The sequence below is a fragment of the Larimichthys crocea genome, chromosome XXIII, assembly GCF_000972845.2.
Source record: "Larimichthys crocea isolate SSNF chromosome XXIII, L_crocea_2.0, whole genome shotgun sequence".
Taxonomy (NCBI): Eukaryota; Metazoa; Chordata; class Actinopteri; family Sciaenidae; genus Larimichthys; species Larimichthys crocea.
In genome coordinates this window covers 5,267,377-5,290,145 of record NC_040033.1, presented here as the reverse complement: position 1 = coordinate 5,290,145, position 22,769 = coordinate 5,267,377, and the positions used below count along the sequence as shown (strand labels likewise).

The window sequence follows — 22,769 nt, the reverse complement described above, 5'->3', positions numbered from 1 at the left end:
CAGTCTGTGAATCCTGAAATAGGCTTACAAGACAAGGCTGGAATCAGACTTCACTCACAGAGATTTGCCTGAATATAAGCTACTGATACTGTCTGGTCTTGACTTGGTCTCAGTTTAGGTGGCAGCCACCAAAGATCTACAGAAAACTAGTAAGCATCATGATGCCAAGTGCAAGAACAACGACAAAGTGTGAAGATATTCTGATGTATTATTATAAAAGTCTTTATGTTGGTGTAAGAGATATAGGGTTTAATTTAACACATCCTGAAGGTGTCAGAGTTACATAATCTCCAGGATGGATGTTCTTCCATATTGGTGAGTTGTGTATCCCTTCATAAAAACCAGCCTGCTTTAAATGAGCGCTTGTTGTCTCCTCAGGACAGGTGAAGCATGCTGCAGCTACTGCCTGCCACTTTTAATATGCCTACCTCACAGACACTAGAAGAAACTGCCTGAGACAGGTGTGTGTGTCTCTCTGTGTGTGTGTGAGTATGCATATTTTTCGTTTGTGTGACAGGGAGATCCAGAAATAGCCCAGAAATAGGCAGTGCATCCCACTCCTGCCTGCTGCGGTGATTGATGCAGGGCGCTCGGATGTGGAGTATGTTGAACGGGGGGGGAGCAGCCTGCCTCCCGGCTACATGCCATCAGTGTGATGTGATATTAGCGGCAGCCGTCCAGCCAGGAGCCAGACTCGTGTGAACGGGCCATAAAATGGAGCTTTTGGACCAGATCTGTAAAGGTCTCCACACATGAATAAAGGACCCCGAGGAGACACCTGTGATGAATGTCACGCTGTTGGGTGACGTTAAAGATGATTGATTGGTTGAAGTTATAATAATTTCAAACACGTGTTCTCACAGAAATATTGATTTAAAATCAAATAAAGGGCATTTTTTATCACATAAGGAGGCAACTTAAAGGTATTTGTTTTGATGAGCAGCTCCTAATTTTGTTTATTGATGCATGCACTGCCATTCATATTCCAGCCAATGCTGCCCTATATTTATATTTATCGCCAGGTGGCGGTAATGCTGGAAGAACACGCACATAAACAACGAAAGTTTTTTTGGCTTAGCTAATGGTAATAATAGTTTTTTGGTGGGTAAACATAAATAAAAATGAACCTTTAGGTCCTTGATCAACAAAATGCTGCCGTCTGAGATCTCTACACTGTTTTCCTTGATCAACAAAATGCTGCCGTCTGAGATCTCTACACTGTTTTTCCAGTAAAATCTACGGTGTAACTTCTTCTAATTACGATAAAAGGATATTAGTACTGATTTCACATTTACGGTATTTTACTGTATAAATAAAAAGGTTTTTTTCCCATTAAATGAAACTCTGTTTTGCCATAAACTTGACAGGAAAATACCATATGAATGCCATCATATATTACAGTATTCTACTGTACAGTCTCTAATATAAAATAGTACTTTATTCTGTATAAATTTCCTTAAAATGGCATATAAATCAAGGTTTTGCCTGGAAATACGACTGTGTTTTACTGTACCTTATGTTAAATAGTGAATGTAAAAAAACTTTATACATGAAACATTTAGTTGAAAGTAAGTTAATTGGCAATCAAGCAATAATGCCAAATATGTGCAAGATTTATTTTTTTTCTATCATGTATATTAGATAGTTAACTAAATAAAGCTCCTACTTTTTTTAGAAGGAAAAACATGTTTAAAAAATCAATATCCGAGTATAAATGTGAAATGCTGTCATGGTCTTTACAGGATTATTTATATAAACACAATACAGCTGAATCTTTTCTAATTATAAGACAACACACCGCTCTTCTTGTGTTTCAAACCGAGCACACATAAGGCAGTGACCTACTTCTACATGCGTGACATATGCCATCAATTACGCGCGATGATGTTCTGTTGATAGCGAGCAACTCGGGCAGCCATATTGTTCGCTCCATAACGAGCTGAAGGCGTCAACTGAGCTGCCGGAGAGCAGAAATCACATCAAATTAACTGATTAATTAATTAGGCCCATGTGATTGAGAATAATGTGTTTGACTGTACGGGTTTCTGATCAGATCTGACACAGACGCGGGAAATAGATTTATTTGCCCTTTAAAAACAGATAATTATAAGAATAATGAAAATTTAAAAAAGTGTTTCAGTCCGTCTGTTTTTTGTTTTCCACCTGTGGACGCAGAGATCTCCCTCGTTTGTTCTTCATGACAGTCACATGTAAGAGAGACACCTACAGCTCCAGGTTCTCCCACCAGCGCCTCTCTCTCGTCGTTGTTTACATCCCAGCTGTGGCAGCTGTCAATCACGCACACTCTGACATGCTAATTGCCATGGTGACATGTGTGTGACCGCGAGCGAGAGCCTTTTTATCGGAGTGCGTCACGCTGTCAGACCAGCATGGTTTGCCTGCGACAGAGCACTTATGAAAGGGCCGCCGGAATCAAAAATAGACACAACACACACTCCATCTCTCGTTTTTTCACCCTCTCTCTCTCTTTCTTCTTCTGGCTTGGATGCAGTTTCTTACATCTGTGCTCTTTGTAACATTGCGATGAATTCATAATTTAATACTGATATAAATATGAGTTTAAATCAAATTCAAGGAGTCCAGCACTACTTCTACATTTGTGAAATGTGCACTGGTAGTATTTACCGTCACTTTCAAACCGATAAACCAAACAGATAAATCTCTCTCTCCCTCGCTCGTGCATTGTGTTTATTTTTAATGATTTCGGAATAAGTGCGAGAAGAAACTATCACAAGTCGCAGCTCGCATGCATCGCCCTACATCGGTGTCTATTGTGGAGCGACTCTTCCTCAGGTGGCCGCTTGAGACACGCTGCAGAAGTGAGTCATCCTCCGTAAGAAGAAATAAACATGTTTACAACCTGCTTCAGTATCTAAATAATATCCCCGTTCATGACCTCTGTGAGGGGAGTGAGTTTCATTTGAACTCTGAACCGTTTAGATGATATCTACCGAAGTCTTCGGAAACCTACCAGTGACATCACTTCACTGCTGTATCACACGGCCAGTGTCCTAAACGCCTAAACCACCAGAAAACCATGAATGTCCATGTAACGTATTTAAATTCAGTGAAATCTAAATGTGTCTTCAACAGCTATACACTCTACAATATACATTTTAATGAGTTTGGTAATAGGTTTTCTCCGGGTGCTTTGGGTGTCCAAAGACATTCAGATTTACCGGTTAATTGGTGACTCTAAATGTGAGCGTGTTGTTTGTCTCTATGATGAACTGGTGACTCGTCCACGATGTACCCAACCTCTCACCTAATGTCAGCTGTGATTGGCTCCACCCGTCCCATGACCCTGATAAGGAGAAGCGGTAATGTAAAATGAATACTACGTCACCCAGAATGCATTAGAAGACTACCTGATACTGCACAGTCCATGACCTCTGAACTGCACACTGACAGGGAATAAGATGCCGAAAAGTTTGGATTCGTTTAGGAGACATGGTGGTAAATCCTGACTCATTCCTTCATTATTATTATGGATGATAATGGCATTTACAGCACAGTAACTGGAGCTTTCATTACCCCTGAGCATTAAAACATCATTACAACTCTTCTTTTATGTTGCATACATTTTCTACATTGTACAATAAAGCTGTAGAACAGGACATTCAAATATTTTGGTTTGGGATTCGCACTTAACTCAACCTGATTGAGTCGTCTCCTTGTCTCCTTGCACTCTGTAGTATTTTAGACCCCAAGAAATCCCCCCAGGGTGCACTGAGACCTTTTCAAGTGGCGTCTTTCCAGGAAGTTTCTCCGAAAAATCGATCCTGGCATTCGGTCAGTCTGTCTGTGGTGGAGTTTTTAATCATATTTTTGGGATTTTGTTTCATTTTAAAGGGTTTACTGAACAGAATGATGAAAATAAATCCCCGTCTATGCATTTGGATTTTTTTGAAGCTTGCTCAGCCAATCAGTAGAGATGTCTATTAATGGTAAAGGTGGTGATAACAATTTATTTATTTATTTTACCAAAAGTTAATACTGCACTAGATTTTCAGATTATAAATAGTTGTCACTACGATAAACATAATATTTACAGAAGTGCATTGCATTTACTGGATATGAAATCTTTTCTCGTAATTATGAGTAAAGATTTCGTAATTACGAGATCCTAAGGAAAGGAAAGGTGCCTCATTGGCCACTGCCAATTCGGTAAAGTTAGAAAGATATTGGCACTTCCGGGATCAATAACTCTTAAGTGAAACGTTGTTAAAAAACAAAACACGCATATTTTCAACCGTAGTAAGACAGACAACGAGCTACAACCTAACGTTCATCAAAACGAGCCATCCTTGAAGCCACTCCAACAACATTAGTGTTTACTAGCACTTTTCATAATTCCTGGGAATTTTTATCAATTAATATTAATCAATAACTTCAATATGATACAGTACTGCGGTAACGCTATCTACACTTCAAAATCTAGTGCCTGACTACATCGGTTTGTACGGTAAAGCGTGTGAGCGGCTTCATGGTGCCTTCGAGTACACCTCGGAAACGCAGAAATCAAATAATAATCTCTTTTTTAAGATACATGGAAATTTAGAAAAGTAATTAAATAAACAAATCAAATTGTTTTCTGACAACTCCACCTGATTCTTCTTCTACATGTCCGGAGCTACTTTTGGGGTGAATTTCAAGTTCTTTTACTGTACCATTTTCTAATAAAGTGATGCTGAAATCATCAGGATCAGGAATCAGGTGAATGCAACGCGCTTCTGTAAATATTACTCCATTTTAAATGTGTCGAAATGCTGATATCAGTAGGACTTTTTGCCATTTCTGTGATGTTTTAATGAAAATACAGTGACCAGTTAGGCAAATCTAGATAAAACATTCAAGATAAAAGGAATGTAAATCATGTTGCGTCATGTAATAACGTTAAAATAACATTTTATAAATAATATAAGCACATTAAAGTGTAAGAACGTGTGCAAACAAGACAGTGAGGATCTCAATAACTTAAACTTAAGACCATAAATTCACTATAACTGCACATCATTGCATTAGACTACATTATATTGCAGCACTCCCTGCATACAAATGCGTCTACTATTCTTTCTCCTGACATCAAACGCAGCAGTTCTCCTCCATCACCTTTCTGTGACATGACGCAGGGGAATAAAAACCAACTCCAGGAGTAGCACTAATTGATGCAGAGGCCAGGCGTCTTCCACCTGACCAGGAAACCAGGAACTAGCTCAATTCTGCTGGCTAATTAGGCCCTGCCGAGGACTCTCCCTGTCTTTGAAATGAGCCCACGCTCTTCCGGTCCAGCGCCGTGTCTAATCAACCACTAATGGGCCTCTGTAGATATTTGTAATGATCCTACAGACTGCAACATAAACCCTGAGGAAAGTTCATCGTCCGATAATTACAGATTGAACTACAGAATGCACAGAAAGGAGGTTAGAGGAGGGAGGACTTGGCTTGAGGGCAGTTTATCCTGCATGTACTGCACAGTGTCTGTGCAGTGTGCTGTAAACTACCAGCTCAGGACGTGCAGGCACCAGGGAAAGAATAAAAAACGAGGAGTTTAACATGTTCGCCGAGGAATCCCGCTGTAATTATTTCCTCCTTGACACTTCGCCTAACGAGATTCTTTAGATAAAAATAAACACCCACGTAGACCGACATACAATTTAATGGATCTTACACACTGAAATAAAGTCGCTCCTCGCAGGAAGCACTATCCCACACGTAAAAAAAAAAAGAGTTGTTTAATGTCTGAGAAAATTATCGTGGTGATTTCACTTGCCTTGGGCTCGGAGAGAGACATTAGTATTAACCAGGCATGGAGGGCCCAACAAAGACACACCATCAAGCCGCGTTTAGGGATGTGTAAGCTCCAGAGCTTTTTGGAGTTTAACCCATTGTGAGTAATGTAACGGTGCAATGCCATTGTTCCGACAGGCCATTATTCCAAAGCCACAATAGTCCAGAAGAAGTCCCGCTGGACTGAAAAGCCCCTTTGTTATCACAAAAACAAACGTCCATTCCTCAAAAGGCCAACTGCTCCGAAAATACACACTGTCCCTCGAGATGTCACGAGTGTCACGTTCTGCCTCGCCAAGGCGTGAAAAATATGATTTATCCTGAACCTAACCACCTGCAACAGCTTTATTTTGAAAGTCTGACACTGTAATGCATATTCATTTTTGCTAACTTGTGCGGACTTAAGGATGCCGTGTCAGTGTTTGTGTTACACGTTATAGTGCGATACCACGTTTAACTCAAACCATGATTTTTCCTAAACTTAATCAGGTAGTTGTGGTGCCTAAACTTAATTTATTTTGAAAGCCAATGCGGAAGTGCCTAAAACTGCAGTTCCTCAAACGTCCACTTGAGGCTGGCAACAGAACAAGTCAGTCTCCATAAGTCCCCATGTTCAAATGTCACAACTTCACAGCAGAAATAAACATGTTTACAGCCTGGTACAAAAAACAGTTTTGGTCTCTGTAGCTAATTTCCCCGTTCATGACAACTGTACTGAGGGTGAATTTATATACAACTCACCTGTTCACATTATATTAAGGCTTAAAGTTATGCAGGATTGAGAGGGTGGACGCTTTGATTGACAGGTAGGTGCCGTTACAGGTGGCATGTTTGAGCAACCAGGATTCATTAAGCCCATCCCTGCCAATTTTTTTAGCTGCGAGGCGGAAGAGGCAGGACAGCCACAGATTTTGAGCTTCAAAACAGCACACAGCTCTTCCATAGGTGACGTCACAGATACACTGTCCATTCTTTGTACTGTCACTGGTTGTTATGCACGTTTATTGCTGCTAACTTGAGTGAATTTGAGGATGCCGTGTCAGTGTCAGCGGCGTTGGCGTGATACTTTCACAGATTTTCAGTCCAGTGGGACATTTTTCCTCCAGAAATATAATAAAACCATGAAAAAAACATTTGAATATTATGTCAATAAACGGTAAAGTACACTATAAAGTAAATTAAGTCTAATAATACACTCCCTAACACCATCCTCCCGACTAATTTGCTGTCAGTGAGAATATACGGGGTTTAATACACTGCACATTTGGCTGATAAATGTTAGAGCAGCAGGACTGAGAAGTGAACTAGTCGCACTGTGTATGTGAGGGAGAGCTAAAGAGACAGAGAGAGGAATGAGTTTTGACGTCAGTGTATTTGCTTTTGGCCAGGTTCGTGCTTTTTTAGCTGTTGGGCAGCGACAGAGCTAAATAAATTGGTGCTGGATCTGTCTCAGACCAGAATTTCAAGGCTGTGCATTACTCTAACTCAGACGTACAGACACACACACACACACAAAGTATCTACAGTCACACACAGACACTGCAGGGAGTTGGATGGCTGTGGCTCTGTGCTCAGAGGGACAGCCAGACAGCGCAGCCAGGCCTTTAAACGAGGTCAACTAGCAGGAGTTAGGCGAGGCAGCTATAGCCGCCTGGACGGCAGGGGCCTCGCTTTGGGTGCTGTCCAAAGACCAAAAGCCTAAACACCAGTGAGATAAACACTCTGGCCTAAGGGAGCTTAACATTGCCATCAGGCTGAGACTAGTACACACAACAGACACCACTGGGATATTGCTTTCATAATCACATTCGCAGCTTATGTAAGTGTCAAAGTGAACCAGCCGGGCACGTATTTATTTCACGTTCACGCGGTAAAATGCACAGCGATGTTGACTCTTTGCGACTTGCAAATAGACTCTCTCGGCGCTCTTTCATATGAGCACGCTCGTGCCAAAAATAAGGACAATGAGTGCTTTAAAAAAAGAAGAAGAGAGAGGGATGAGGCGTGCACAAAGTTTTTCCGACATCCACACTGCAGCCTCCAGCGACAACGGGCACAAACAGAGTCATGAAGTGACGAAGAACAGCGAAGTCTGCCGCCGTCTGCACGACTCGTCTCATGTACAATAACCGCATTAGTTCTTCCTGTGTCGCCCTCAAATGTAGCTCAGATGTGATTCAAATAAGCTGGTAAGTCTTCATGCACTGTGAAGGTCCTGGTTGTTCATAGAGTTCAGTGTGCGCGCTCTTTACCATTTATCTTTGGGGTATCTTCAGCTGTGTTTCTCACTTTACGCATGGATGCACACCGTGAAACAGGAGCTGAGCTCATTCACGTATGATTATCATCAGTGGGTGATAATAAAAATAATAATTACACTAATAATAATCACTTCCACCACCCCTATTGGCCTGTAGGAGTCAGGGCAGAGGAGCACAGTCCTCTACTGGAAAAGGTGAGGTTACCCAGAAATTAGAAATCAATACAGCACAATCAGTGCTTTTATTTTGAAGGCGACTTAAGTACATACATGGCTGCACAAAAGAGACAGTTGACTTGTTGCTAAATGGCAGAATGTAGACTTTTTAACAAGAGCTCTCCAGACGAACTGTAACTAGAAGGATAGAGGACTCATCTTTGTACGTGGAATAACAAAGGAATTTAAGGAGCTGGCAGCGATGCAATCAATGAAAGGGACGACAGACGGGAGTGATCTGTTTACAGAGGTAATGCATGCTTTGACAGGCTGGGACTGAAATGGAACAAACTGGCAGGTGTTACCACGGATGGTTGTCCAGATCTGACGGGGAAAATGTCGGACTACTGAAGAAGATGCAGGATAAATTTAATGAAAGAGAAATTGGCTTTTTTATCAATCATCAGGAGGTTTGTGTGTAAGTCAGTGCTAAAAATGAACCATGTTATTGATGTTGTAACTAAAATAGTTAAACTATTATTTGACTTACTCCACATTAACATGTATGCATGTATTACCAGCAGCAGCTCAAAACCATATTTACTGCATTTTATAAAGCAATGAAATCAATATTTAGCAGAATTGGGTTCGGAGTATTGGTCCGGCCCTCCACGACCTTTGCAGTATCTCATGTGGCCCCTTGGGAAAATTAATTACCCACCCCTGGTGTAAAGGATTTCACAGAATAGAGTCATTTGTGATGCCGACAGTCGTGGAACTCAATTTGAACATGAAATATGAAACATTTCAGTCAAGGTGCACCATATAAGACTTATTTAACTTGAGCAAGTTATATACACACATATGTTTGCTCACATCCTGTGCATCTCCTTGGGGCTAAGCCAGGACAAATGATATTACAGAATAAATGTTTGAACTTTGGGATTGAATTTTTGATTCAACACTACAGATGGAAAAATCCTGGAAAAACAGGCTATCTGTTGACTTTGTAACTGCCTTTTCCCCAATATTATATTTACTGTGGTGGGTGTACTATGGAGTCAGTGGCTCAGATCATGAGATCTGGGTAGCCATCAATCATCACCACCCTTCGGTTCACAGTGAGTAGCTTCAATATGAGCAAGGAGCACGGACTACAACCTTTGTGCTTTCATGTTGAAAGGATCCGGTTGAAATGTCTCATGTGGAAGCGTACAGGTCCAACTGGGAGGACACCCAAAACACACTGGGGGGATTTTATAATCCCTACTGGTCCAAGAACGCCTCAGGATCTCCCAGGAGGAGCAAGCAGGATGTGGCTGAAGCGAAGCTTACCCTGCAGACATCATGACATGGACCATGATAAGTGATGGAAGATGGATTGTGGATGGATGCCAGAGTGCAATGCATGGTTAGGGTTATGTAAACAGGTTCATCAGACCTATGTAAACCATGCTGCCGTCATGATATGTTTCCGTCACTCTTTTTCTGTCTATTTCCGTCCTCTGTAAGCAAGCGGCTGTACTCGTCTCACATCCAATCTCAGGGGACCCTAGACAAATGTTACCTCTACATTCCCCCATCCTCCGTGGACTGGAGTGTTTGCTTTCTGTCTTGGTTTACCGTGTGCCAGCTAAGGCTGGGCAGAGTGGATGTAAGACTGTGCCCGCGGGCGAGTGTGCTCAAGCCTTCAAAGTGTTTCCATGTAAATTCGGAGTTCCAGCATTATCCGCAGAGCCAATTAGCGAGACAGTGGTTATAAGGAAAGGCTGCACCGCCGAGGGGCCGGAGGGGGGGGCCAGAGTTAAAACCAGAAGTGTCCTGTGATCTCTCGTCCCACCGTGTTATGGCCAACAGGCTTCAACCTTGATGTTTTTATCTACGATAACCCCGAAGGAGACAGAAACACAGAACATCTCACTGCTGTCCAATGTGGGGTTTTAATTTTTGTATATGAGTGATTGGTAACACGAAATCCTGGACGACAGAACAGCAGACAAACTGAATATTTTTGTGATATTTAATGATGAAATTTTGAAGTGTTCTGACCCGGCCTGTGCTGGCATGACAAAAAGTTTAGCGGTTCTTTCTCCAGCACCGAAAACTCTTTCCAAGATATAACTCTGCGTCCATCTGTTCATCCTTCAATCAGTCTTTCTTCCTCAGTGATAAGAAACTCACTTCTTTTTACTTTCCTGGTCCTGAGCAGGACTTTGGTCTCCCTACTACAGTACGTTACTACAATGTCGCGTAATTCACAAAAGGATTCACTCAAATTGAAGGTTGAATTTAAATACTGCACAGCAGTACTCTATTTCCTTCCTATCAAGCACCCTTATCAACTCAGAGGCATAATCACAGCTTTGGTGAGATCACTGTAGATAATTAGCAATTACCCTATTTATAGGCTCCTGAACATAGGCAACATAGTAAGGAACGTGGTTAATTAGGCCGCTTCGAGCTCTTTCTCTCCACCCAAATTGCCGAAACGAGATCAGCAGGTTGAAAGGGTCGTGGCCTGGGTGTGAAACCACTCTTTAGATAGGTCCCTTGTGGAAATCCCTGCCCCGCTACGATGCCATGTTTTAAACAGAGGTGGTGGTGAGGAAGCTATTTTTACCTGCAGGTGGAGGGCTGAGCGTTTTTTTGTTGGATGATGTTGAGGGAACACTCGGACGCGGGAAGCTGTCAGAGCAACAAGCAGATAAACATTCCTCACCGTCGCTCGACTAATGTGTATCACATTCGCAAATGTTTGGAGGTAACGGAGCGCAGAGCATGTCAGATGAACAATCGTGTCCCAGTGAAGAGTGACACATCTGGAAATAAAACTATACGCTTTGTGTCAGAACCAGCAGGTTCACTTCAAAATCACACGTTAAACAAAGACATTTCTGGTATTCATTATTAGGGCTGCAGAAACAAGGTTCCCGATTTCGAATCTTTGTGGATTTTGCATGATACTCTCCCACAGTCCAAAGACATGCAGGTTGAGAGGTTAATTTGTGACTGTAAAATGCCCTTAAGTGTGAAAGGTTGCTTGTCTCTATGTGTCAGCCCTGGGCCTCCAGCCCAATGTCAGCTGGGATTGACTCCAGCCCCTGCGACCCTGACGAGGATAAACTGCTATGGAAGATTGATGGATTTTTATTATTATTTATCAGGGATAAAGGTTAAGCCAAGGTAACATATCAGAGATGTATTCTATCTAACCGTTTTTGTGGAGTTTCTCATGTTTATAATGCCAAGAAACTCCTTTAGGATTAAATGTGATGGTTGTTCTTGTTCTGTGTGTTGGACGTGGCAAGTCTCATCTACAATCACTCCTGCTACAAAAGCCTGGTCAAGACAATCCACCTGTGCCAGATTATCCTGTATTCATACCTCATTGCAGTCGGCAGCTAAACCTTCTATACTGGTTGAACTCATGGTAACTGAACAGTGTTACTTGTGTGTTTTCTGACTGGACCTTTGGGTGTTTTTCCCTGCAGTGTGCATTGCTTTGTCTAGCCTGAAGTGAAGTCTCAGTGTCCTGGGATACATAACCACCCTTAAATGAGTTACTTGTGAACAAAAGCAAATATGTTTTCTGACTTTCAGCAGTGGAATACCGGCTGTTTCTTTTCGCAGTGTGTGTCTTCCATTTGGAGGAAATAAATGACAGTTTGCTAACACAATAGACGACTCATTATGGGGCAGAATGAGGCCTGAAACCTTTGCATGCAAATCAAGCAACATGTCTGATGCCCGAATCAATCTTTTTTTGTGCCACTGTGATTAATGAGTTTCAGTTGGCAATCAGTTTTCAAAGTGTTTTAAATGAATCCCATCAATCCGACCTGCCATGCGTCGTCTCATGCTGAAGGAATGAACCAACCAAAGTAAGGCCACATTTATGCTTCAAAACAAATGCTAGGGAAATCCTGGAAATGTATGTTGTTCTGTAACCCTCTGTGTGTTTTGCCTTGCAGATAAAAGACTTCTTATAATAGCTGCCCGTATACAACACACAGCCTTTTGTCTAATCTTTGTAATTTATTGGCAGCTGCAAGTAAAGATTGCAGGACAAGAAACAATGAGATATAAATCCCGGAAACAAAGCCTGACACGCTCGGGTTGGAGGTCATTGCTGGGGTTAATGCCAATCAGCTTTTTTTTCCTTTTTGGTTTTTACTCCAGCGACAGTACTAAATCAATCAATGTGAAAGATCACCGCTAATGGACGGATTTTTTTTTTTTATCCAAGTCTGAGGTAAAGTTTAGTTTAGAGTTGGTGCTTGAAATGCCACAGCGAATAAAAGAGCTGCTTTCCATGTGGATCTATGAGCTTCTCTGCTCGGAAAAAATCTATTTGCACATTTACTCTGGGGACAGAAATTTGAAGCTGTTGTCACATTGTGAGGACAAAAAACTGACACAGAGACATTGTAGGGACATAAAACTGTAGATCCCTCGTGCCAATCGTGTGGACAGGAATCTGCAAGTTTCCATAAATTCATCAAAACTAAAGTTTCCAAACCACTTTATATGAATGCTAGGGGTTATCTGCATTAAGATAAACAGTATTTATGCCAAATGGTTCTGGCCAAACCTCAAAGGAACAAAAACAATGTAGAAAACATGATGGAAATATTGTTTTGTGTATTAATTTGAGGAACATTTCAGTCTCCTTACTGCTCCACACAGATCTGATTGAAGTTTAAGTAATATTTAAGTCATGTGCTGAACGTATGTAATGACTGATCCACTGAGGTTAACTTTTCATTGCGTTCAGCTCTTCCACATCAGCCAAGCTTGAATTTATTTTGCCATATAGTGACGGATAAGGATGCACTAAAAGAACCGGACTGTCCAAAGTCTCTGTGGATTTTTAGGATGAAGTCATGAAATGTGGGGACAAAAACAAGAGAACAAAAACGTGGTCCTCACTTTGAAATATTTCTTTGATATCTGGATAAAAACATCCAAATTTGGTCCCCACAAGGTCACCCATTTATTTAGGCTATGGTAAGTGATACAATGAGGACTACAGTGGCCATGACTGGGGTTAGAGTAACCCTCCAGGAAATGAATATGAGTGGATGTAATGTTATAGACGACAAGGGTGTGTGTTGTGTGCTCATTTCTGTTTGCAAAAATGGGCGAGACAACCAGCGAGAGCCAGAAGGTGAGAGCGGGAGGGTGGCAGCAGTTGTTCAACACTGATGGCGTTATTAATTCAGCAGCACAAGGTGCACGGCGAAGAAATCAGTGTGTGATTGAGATGATAGCCGGCCCGGGCCAGGACAACCTTGTGAACCAAGGTCATGATGTAACGGTGATTGAACAGACGGCGCTGGAATATCCACTTCAGCTTTTCAACAACAGACAGAGCACACACAGCAAGGCAAGAATAAACCACAAATGCTGTTGAGTGCATAAAACACGGACACCATCAAATCTCCCCGGCCACACAGTGGTTTGACACCTCTGTGTGTGTGTGTGTGTGTGTGTGTGTGTGTGTGTGTGTTTTGGTGTGGACAGTCAGTCCTTTGCGGCCATATGGGTTGTTAGCTTCAGCACTGGAATGAGTGAAATGACTAAATTATCATAATTCAAATCTGCCAAAGAGTTTGAATCCAAAAATCTCAGAACAGAATATTTTAGCGAAAAGTGAATTTGTACTTCAGTGTCACCTCCGAAATGTGTGAATATGTAAACTGGAATTACTGCAAGAAGAAGAGGAGGAGGCAGAAAACGAAGACAACAAGAAGAAAAGTAAAGAAGAGGGTATAAAGTTGTATATCATCTCGATAAACTGGATTCCAGTTAAACTAAACTGGCCAGTAAAAGTTAGAGGTATGTCTCAGTGTGCATACTTCCATACTTATATTTTATATTATTTTAAGTACATAAGTGCATTCACACTATCAGTTATGGTAAAATACAGTGTACTGTGGAACGCTGGACATTTCTTGCCCACAATGGTTGCCACTTTGGCTACGTAGCTGAAGGGCAGGGCGCGTTCGTTGATTTGCATGGAGTAATTCTATAGCTGAATTATTCCTTAGTACGAGTATTTATTTAGCATCAGGACACCAAAATATTACATGTACATGGACCCTCTTTTGTTCAGCAAATCTGCAAGTCTGCAAGCAGTTAGCTGCAACCAACTTCCAAAAAGAGAGTCCTAACTTAGAATTTACACAAAGTTATATAATATGTGTGCCAATCTCAAAAACTGTTGCGGAGCGGCCCTGGTTTAAACTTGGCTCTCCCTTGTTGGTGCACAGGCTGGTCCCAGCCTCTTGGCACTCAGCTGCTCCAATCATCTTCAGCCAGGAAAACCTAAACTCCCCCTTCGATGTTCAGTTGTACCTAGTCAGCAATCTGAGACATCTATCTTACAGTATGTCTCACATGACTAACTGCATACTGAACTTTTAGGGGGTTTGACTTTTGACCCTGACGGTATCTTGTCCCTCTGTTTTCAACCGGCTGATAATCAGAGTAGCCCTCTGTTCTACAGATCCTGTTTCAATCCAACTGATAGAGGTGGCCTTCTGCTCTATGGATCTATAGAAACCAGGGTGATGAGTTGGCAACACAACTTACAGGTCACACAATACGAATATAAAACATTTTTTTCCAACAGCAGCGGCTGAAAAAGCTGCTGGAGCTGAAGAAGTTTGGGTGAATACCACAATATACAAATGCAGTAAGCACACAGTGTACTACATAGAAGCGTACTAACAGAAATATCCAAATGAAGCTGCCCACATACTTAAAATGACATGATTGACATGCTTATGTTGATGTTCACCATTGGAGTTAGTATACTGACATTAGCTCTAACCACAAACTACAGCCGAGGCTGATGGAAATACACCAAAAGATAGCAGGATTCATCCTCTGGGGACCATGAATGACCGCGCTAACTTTCATGGCAATCCATCGAATGGTCATTGAGATATTTCAGCGAGTAAATGGTGGACACCATCGTCAAATCAACTGGGATTGAAGAACAATCCTGGAATTATGATGCTACGTGTGGTCGGAGTCTGATGTGTTCATATCAGTTCATAAATGTTCATTTCTAACCATCGGTCCTCACTCTTCTCACTCGGCAGCTCTCGACCAAGAAACGCAGCAGAGTCAGGAGTCCTTGTCGTGCCGGCTGCAGTAATCATTCAGGTTATGTGTCACTGCCTTTCACAGGCTACAGTCCCCCAGGGCTCCACCACTTGTTCTGAGCAATAAGCTAATTGATTGAAACATTCATCATCATCCACAGCCGCGTTTTCGTATGAAAAGGTGCCCCCAGGGCGGCGAAGTCCTAGACTTTTGAAGAATGGTGAAACACACTAATGGAAGTGCCATTAGTGAGAGATGAGAGGTACGGCGGGGGAGAAAGACAGGAAACGTCAGCCTCACACAGCATGTATACACATTTAAAGCAGGAAATTAAGTCCAGATTGTGGTCGATATTCAGTCGGTGCCACGCTTGGCTCATCTAGTTTCACCGTGTTGGCAGAAGTCAGAGCTGTACTGTATAGTACATGCGGTCAGAGTTTATATATATTGTCCTAGAAAGCAGCGTTGGTGTATTCTAGCTGATTTTCTCAGTTGCAAGTTTGATAAATTATATAAACTTGAATTTGACTTTTTGTAACAGCGTGCTAAAAAAACAGCTGATTCGTAGCAACATAGAAATTTTAAGTTTCAGTTTCAGCCTTGTCTCCTTTGCAACAGCAAATACGCCGTGAGGGAAACATAATGTAGTCGTGAAAATACTGATACTAAACATAGTGACTACAGCATTGTTAACATTTAATTGAAAATGTTCTTGTTGCCTAAATTAACCAGAGACTGGACGTAAACCTGCACTTTGTACATCCCATTCAAAACTACAGTTAACAACTAAATACAGAGTTTTATTCCTATACAGGAATATCGTTGTTGCCACAGCTTACATATGAAAACAATTCAGTAATATACAAACATGACAAGTTTGTAAGTTTAGTTGTCTGAGCTGCAGCATTTTATCAAGTTATTTTTGTTTATGATTTTGTCCAAAAAGTTTTATTTTCCCAACTTACTCCAAGAATTTGTCTTTTTTTTATTAAACTCGCTGAAGCCAAACACACTTACTTTTATTTTTAACGAATACTGGATCAATTTTCACGCTTGTAGGCATCAACACAAACACACCATGCTGCAACTCTGATGTCCTCATGAGCTGAGCTGAACAGTAGAACAACTTAAGTTCATCACATCAAGTCTAACATTTAAATAAACCCTGGTCCGACGTTCCCTGCCTCGCTGAACTGTGGGATTAAATTAATTGTATTATTTTGACTCAAATAAAAAATAAGAAACATTGCAGATTAAGTGACCTGAGAACTATAAGTATGGTTTTGTGAATATGATCAATGAGGAAAGAATCAAAAAACAAAAAACAAAACAGCCATAGGTTTCTGACACTGTCTGCGATATTGTGTTTTTCTTGTCAACAGTCCGAGCCTCATTTTGTTTTGCCTTTCCTCTGCTCGCCTGGCGAATCAGTCATCCATAGCATCTGCCTCCATCTGAGTTTGGGCTGCCTGTACTGTATGCTTGGCTGGGCAAACAGCAGCTTGAGAGGCAGGTTGTAAAAGGAGGCCATGGAGACGACTGCCTGGCCCGGGCCGGCTCGCTGAAACGGCTGCATTTTGTCAAATTCAATTGTTGGAATGGTGGCACTTAAAGCGCTGCTACGGAGCAGAAGTACAACAGTGGATGTGTGATGAAAGTGATTCATAGGTGATGGGCAAATCCCATCCGAATCCCGTTTAAGAGGAGCTGTTGGAATGGAAATAAATAAACTGCTCCAACAGCGACTAAATGAACTCATTGTTTCCAATAAAACAAATAAAATACTCCTTATGTGGATCTATAGCAGTCTGAAATGAATGTTTTTTTAAATATAAATGGCCCCAAAGAAACCCATTAAATTGCTGCACATGCAGGGGGAATACCTGCACGGGAAAAAGAAACAGAGCTGTAATGAAAATGAATCCCACTTTGCAAATACGGGATATCCCTCCCAGTGCTGTCTTTACCACACACACACACAAAGACCTGCAAGACTTGATTACACTGCAGTCGTGCTTTCTATTCATAGCTGGAGAGACATCAGCCTCCCACGTCACCTCTGATTTACCTGGCCGCGCACTTTGGGACGGGTAAGGTAGGCAGATGCAAAGATGATTTGCCGTTTGCAGAATATGAAGGCTAACTTGCAGACTCTGCGCTACACGTTCATAACAGATAACGAAGTGGTTAAAATCACCGCTGCTCTCCGTTATCTGTGTTGTTTATCAAGCAGATATAATGATAACGAGCACTCCGGTCTAATAAAGCTGTCACGCAAGACAAGAAACATCCTGCAACATGCCATGACCACAACAGCTTTCATCATTCAGCTGTAAGCAAGCATACCCCCAACACACTCCTGCACTGTAAGCACACACAGATCATTATTTTTGCAAACCCAGCTAAAATCTATAGCAGTAACAATATTTCTCTCACACACACACACATACATACACGCTGTCAAACGTCTCTGGCATTGACTGTCCACGGAGAGGTGGAAGTACTCAGACAAAGAGAGTGATTAATTATTCAAAGAGGCTCACTGCAATCCATTACATCACATGCATTATGAAGCAGTCTGATCTACAGCACCTCTTCGAAATCTGTCGCTCTTAACGACGAGGCCCGGAGCGGGCGAGTAAGAAGCATCGACCGGGAGCCTAGCTGTTAGCCACTCTTACTATAAAAGCAGAAAGGCTGAAAGTATTTATGACCTGTGAGGAAAAGTTTTAGCAGAGCATGATGTCATGCGGAAAACTTTATTATTAATAACTGCTAGGCTAACTATTATAAGTTCTAATGATTGTTATTTCTCTCCTGTTTATACTGATTAAAAATATTTATTATATTAGCAATATTAGCACGACTACTTGTATATAAAACTGGGTCACCCCTTTGGTCGCAAATGTGTTAATTTTCTACCAAAATGTGTGGTTTACGACACATTTTGTTTAAATTACCCTTCAATTTCCAGTTAATTCCCATAAATTTCCATAATTCCCCAGGTTCACTTCCCTTGGAAAGTTTCTGAAAATTCACCAGAAACTTCCCACCTCTTTGCACTACCCAACCCAGTGTACATTATATCTGCTCAGCACCAGCAAGTAGACAAAGCGTACGACTGGTGGAGACCAAAAACAGAACTAAAAGAGCAAATATGGATATGTAAATTGACAGGTTTGATGAGTGTGTGTTTACAGCTGGTCAAAAAAAAAATAGCCATACAGTTATATAAAACCATATTCTGACTTTCCAAGTTGTATTCGCTGCTAATTAGTTGCTTTTTCTTCTGGCTATCAGTCGCTGAAAAATGGCAAGGAATGACAGTTCTCCATTTCAAAAATGTAAGATCTGGATATTTGACATCCTCTTAAAAATAGCAGAGCACTCAGAGTTTTATCATCCTGTCCAAGAGCTCTGCCCACATGTTCCAAGGCCTTGAGACAACCTATTTTTCATCAGTATGAAAATGGCCACGGCTATTTTCTCCTCTGCCAAAATGCTGAACGTGTTTCCAAGTCTCTACTTCCATTCCCATCACTTTGAGTTAAACATATTTCTTTCTTCTCTTTAAGATTTGGAATCAAGTATCTCTGTGTCTAAAAAAAGATGACGAACCTTGGACCAGTTAGACCCATTTGCTGATCACATCATACTTCATGACAACGTGGGTGAAGGAGGTGCAGGTGTGTTTAACAAAGCTTTTTCAACCTTGACACACCAAAGGTTTAATTTATAAGGATAGATATCATCCTTATATCCTTTGCACAGCATCAGAGCAAAGCAAACTGTAACTGACACAAATATTAATCTGCTTTGTCAAAATAATTCCCTGTCTTATCTTAAAGGAGACACTTTCGTGTCTCATAATGTTAAAATATGACCCGTCGTGTTTAGTTACGTTACAGCCGGGCTGTAACTGTATCATTAAAGAATCAGTTTACCGTCTATTCATCACAAGATGTACAGATTTAGTGCTTTTCCATTTAGCGCCTCGTGGAGATGTGACTGAACGCGTGTACGTTACAGTTCAGTTTTCAAGAGCGAATCAATCTTCTGTCTAATCCGCGTGTTCGGCACACTCACCTCCATAGTGGTCGTATTGCATCGATGGGTTCCAGCAAACCAGCCGTCAGTGGAGCACTGGTCGATATCAACATCCTGTAGATTAATGTCAACACGCACCACGCCCCTGCAAGACAGGAGGACACCATTAACCCTGCTGTTGGAGAATTAAGACTGTCCATGCGGCTGCGTCCTGCAAATTAGGAAAATTATATTTTTCTTGAACATAAGGTTTTGGGAATTTGATGAATGCTTGATTGGAAATCAATTTTGTGGTTTCGATATTCCCAAAAGTATTGATACAAAAGGATCCAGAACATGCTGCGCCTTCTTCATTTATTATTCACCAATAAAAAACCATCTTGTGTTTAAACATGCATGCGATTAAGTAATTAAGACAGAACAGTAAAAAGAAATGCCTCATGTTCATCAAATTATAAGGCGGTCATTAAAATATATTCAGAAGAAGCTGTAACAACTTTAATAGCCCTCATAGATCATGACAGTTCTCTCCCTTACATGACAGTACAGTAGCTGCTTTTAACATGTACTTTTAAAATGTAAAAGCTCAGGCAAGTAGACAATGTGCTTAAAACCCTTAGTGCCGCTTTAACAGAGTCGTAAGTCCGACACAATGCACAGATTTTTAGGTTTATTACAACAAATGTCCATTACGAATAAACATGAATCAGCTTAAAGATCATAGGGAAATCAAGCAGCAACCTGTATGTCTCTGAAGGTAAGTGCCAAAAACTGCAGTTTCTTAAACAGCCACTTGAGGCTGGCTCCAGAAGTGAGTCGGTCTCCATGTCCCCATGTTCAAATGTCCAACTTCACAGCAGAAATAAACATGTTTACAGCCTGGTACAAAAAAACTGTTTTGGTCTCTGTAGCTAATTTCCCCGTTCATGACAACTGTACTGAGTCTGGTGCTGTTTTGCACCCAGAAGTCATTCAGCCCGCCTCGTCTTTGCCCACATGGCGGCGACCAGAGCCGCATATTGTGAGGTTCAAAACATGCACTCCTTAGTTTTCTTCAGTATTGAAGTATTCAAGCGATAGTTGCCTGTACATTAATGAGTACGCTGCAAACAGGAGTTGCTAATAGATCGTATAGTGCAAAAACAAAATAAAAGCTCACAAACTGACTCCAGGTCGACTTCCAGTTTACATCATGGAGAGGATGGGAGCCACACAAACCACGGACATAATAGGGCTCATTCAAAGAGAATATGGGTTGTTGAGTAACTGTAAAAACTGTAAAATAAATGTGCCTTTTGGGAAAACAGAGAAATTTGCTCACATTTTAATCACCTCTGTTCCTGCTCAGCTGAAACTCGCCTGACAGAGAGACAATAAACTGCAGATGGATCACTTAACACAACAAAACACTCAGCGACGGTGGTTTCGGAAAAAGGGCTCGAGTCTTTGCTCCATGTCGGGCCAGCTGCGGAGGATTTACACTGACTAAAGCTCGACGAAGAGAAGGTCGTCATCTCTGAACCTGAAGGCCACACAGGATAAACTAATTGTAAGGCAGTATATAGAAGAAAAAGAAGTAAATTCTTGATTATTCTGTTAGTTAATACAAAACATTTCAGACATCTGCAGCTCAACAAGAACCGCTGAACCGTCTCTCGTCGACCTGAGCCCACGTACAGGCTTCCCTTCCGTAGCCCGAGGCGAAGTGTTGTTAGAAAATCTATACTGATTTAAAACTTTGTGTAAGACGTGCGAGAGCCATCGCTCGTGAGTTTAATGACACCCAGATAATGTGGGAAAAGAAGGCTTCTTTTGTAAGTCTTCGACAGAAACCGGCGAATCCACCGTCAGACGGTTTGATCAGCGTGAATAAAAGACAACACTCTGAATCACTGCTGTAATCTGTTTAATCAGGCAAAACCTGGAGCTGTGACTGACTTTGTAATAACCTTAAACTGCTCCGACGCTTGTTTGAGCATCAACATTCACATTTTATTTTGCTATAGGATTAAAAAGCGACTGATTCTGGCCTTCTGATTTCCAGGATTCGTGTCTGAGCAGCACTGGCAGAGAAAATCGGGCTAAAAAATCGAAATGTCATTTCTGTTTCAGGGTTGATTTCCCCCCTTTTTAGAGTAAATGTAAGTTTCTACCAGTGATCACTGCCTAATAAAGATTCAATTAGAATGCTATGATTTGTATTATTAATGCATTTTGCCCCGAGCGCCGCTTTGTTAAAGAGTCCTTAGCGGTCTCAGACATCAATGGAGAACATTATTACCTGGTTCTTAAATGAACAATCCTCTTCGCACTTTATTCAACTCTTTATGCAGTTTTCACTAATTCAAACGTCACTAACTAACTGTACCGTGCAACAGCTGGTCAGCTGTTACTGTGGGGATTAAGCGTTGTTGTGATATATGGATATTGATACCACGTTAATCTTCTTCCCGCTCACACTCCAGGTGTTAATTAACTTTTACACAATAAAAAGTTGGAGATAAATTTGACTAATAGCATTTTTCTTTTCAAATTTTGGACAGATATTATGATAATCGTCATTATTGTGAATTTTTTTAGCCATAATTATCATGGAAATGATACAACCCTCTGGATCTCTGAGCACAGACCTCAGATTATAGAACAAAAACATGCCATAAAGTGTGTTAGTGGTGTGTTTTTGATGCTTTGATTAACGCAAATGAGCAAATTTAACTCGTCAACACATGTAAAGTCAACACAGCTACTGGAAGAAGAGAGCATCACACTGACTGACACTGGATTGATTTCCGTAATGCATTTAAAGATTTTATCCAGAATATTCCGCCTATGAGCTGGCACGTGTAAATGGATTACAGGATTATCCCCCAGGTATTTTGTTTGTGCTGATATAAGCTGGGACGTGCAGGTATGTAAACACTTTGTACCATCTGCTGCTCGGCTTTGAGGAGGAGATGGCAGGAAGTTCTGATCTTTGACATTTCCACATGTCATGGCAGAAAAGGTACAGGCGTGATTAATAAACAATAATCACATGGCTTACTGGGATGATTAGTGTTAATGGTTACACCGTGTTCTGTTTCTGCTGTGACACATTACCAGCTGATGCTCACATATGAAACAAACCTGACAAACAAAGTAAACCTTTTTTTGCCGCAGTAAATGGTCATGGCATATGCTTAATAATACACTGATTAACAATAATGTGGAGAGTGTTTAAACTTGAACATGTGAAATGAATACTAAATAAATTGGTAAGAATCAGTCAGATCAAGATTTTCAGCATTCTTTAAATCTCAATCTCCGTTATTTTCATATATCGGCACAACTCCGAGTCTGTTATGACCCTGTTGACCTCCTATTTCACGTAATTTACTTAAAC

General features: G+C 41.2%; 1 protein-coding gene across 2 annotated transcripts in view; it reads right to left on the bottom strand.

Moving 5' to 3' along the window:
* Positions 1-22,769, bottom strand: part of gpr158a (G protein-coupled receptor 158a) — a 70,261-nt gene that overhangs the window by 36,642 nt on the left and 10,850 nt on the right. For both annotated transcript variants that reach the window (XM_019266957.2, XM_019266958.2), the window contains exon 2: positions 19,427-19,532. In XM_019266957.2, the coding sequence (XP_019122502.2) occupies positions 19,427-19,532 (106 nt within the window). The remainder of the gene's footprint in view (positions 1-19,426; positions 19,533-22,769) is intronic.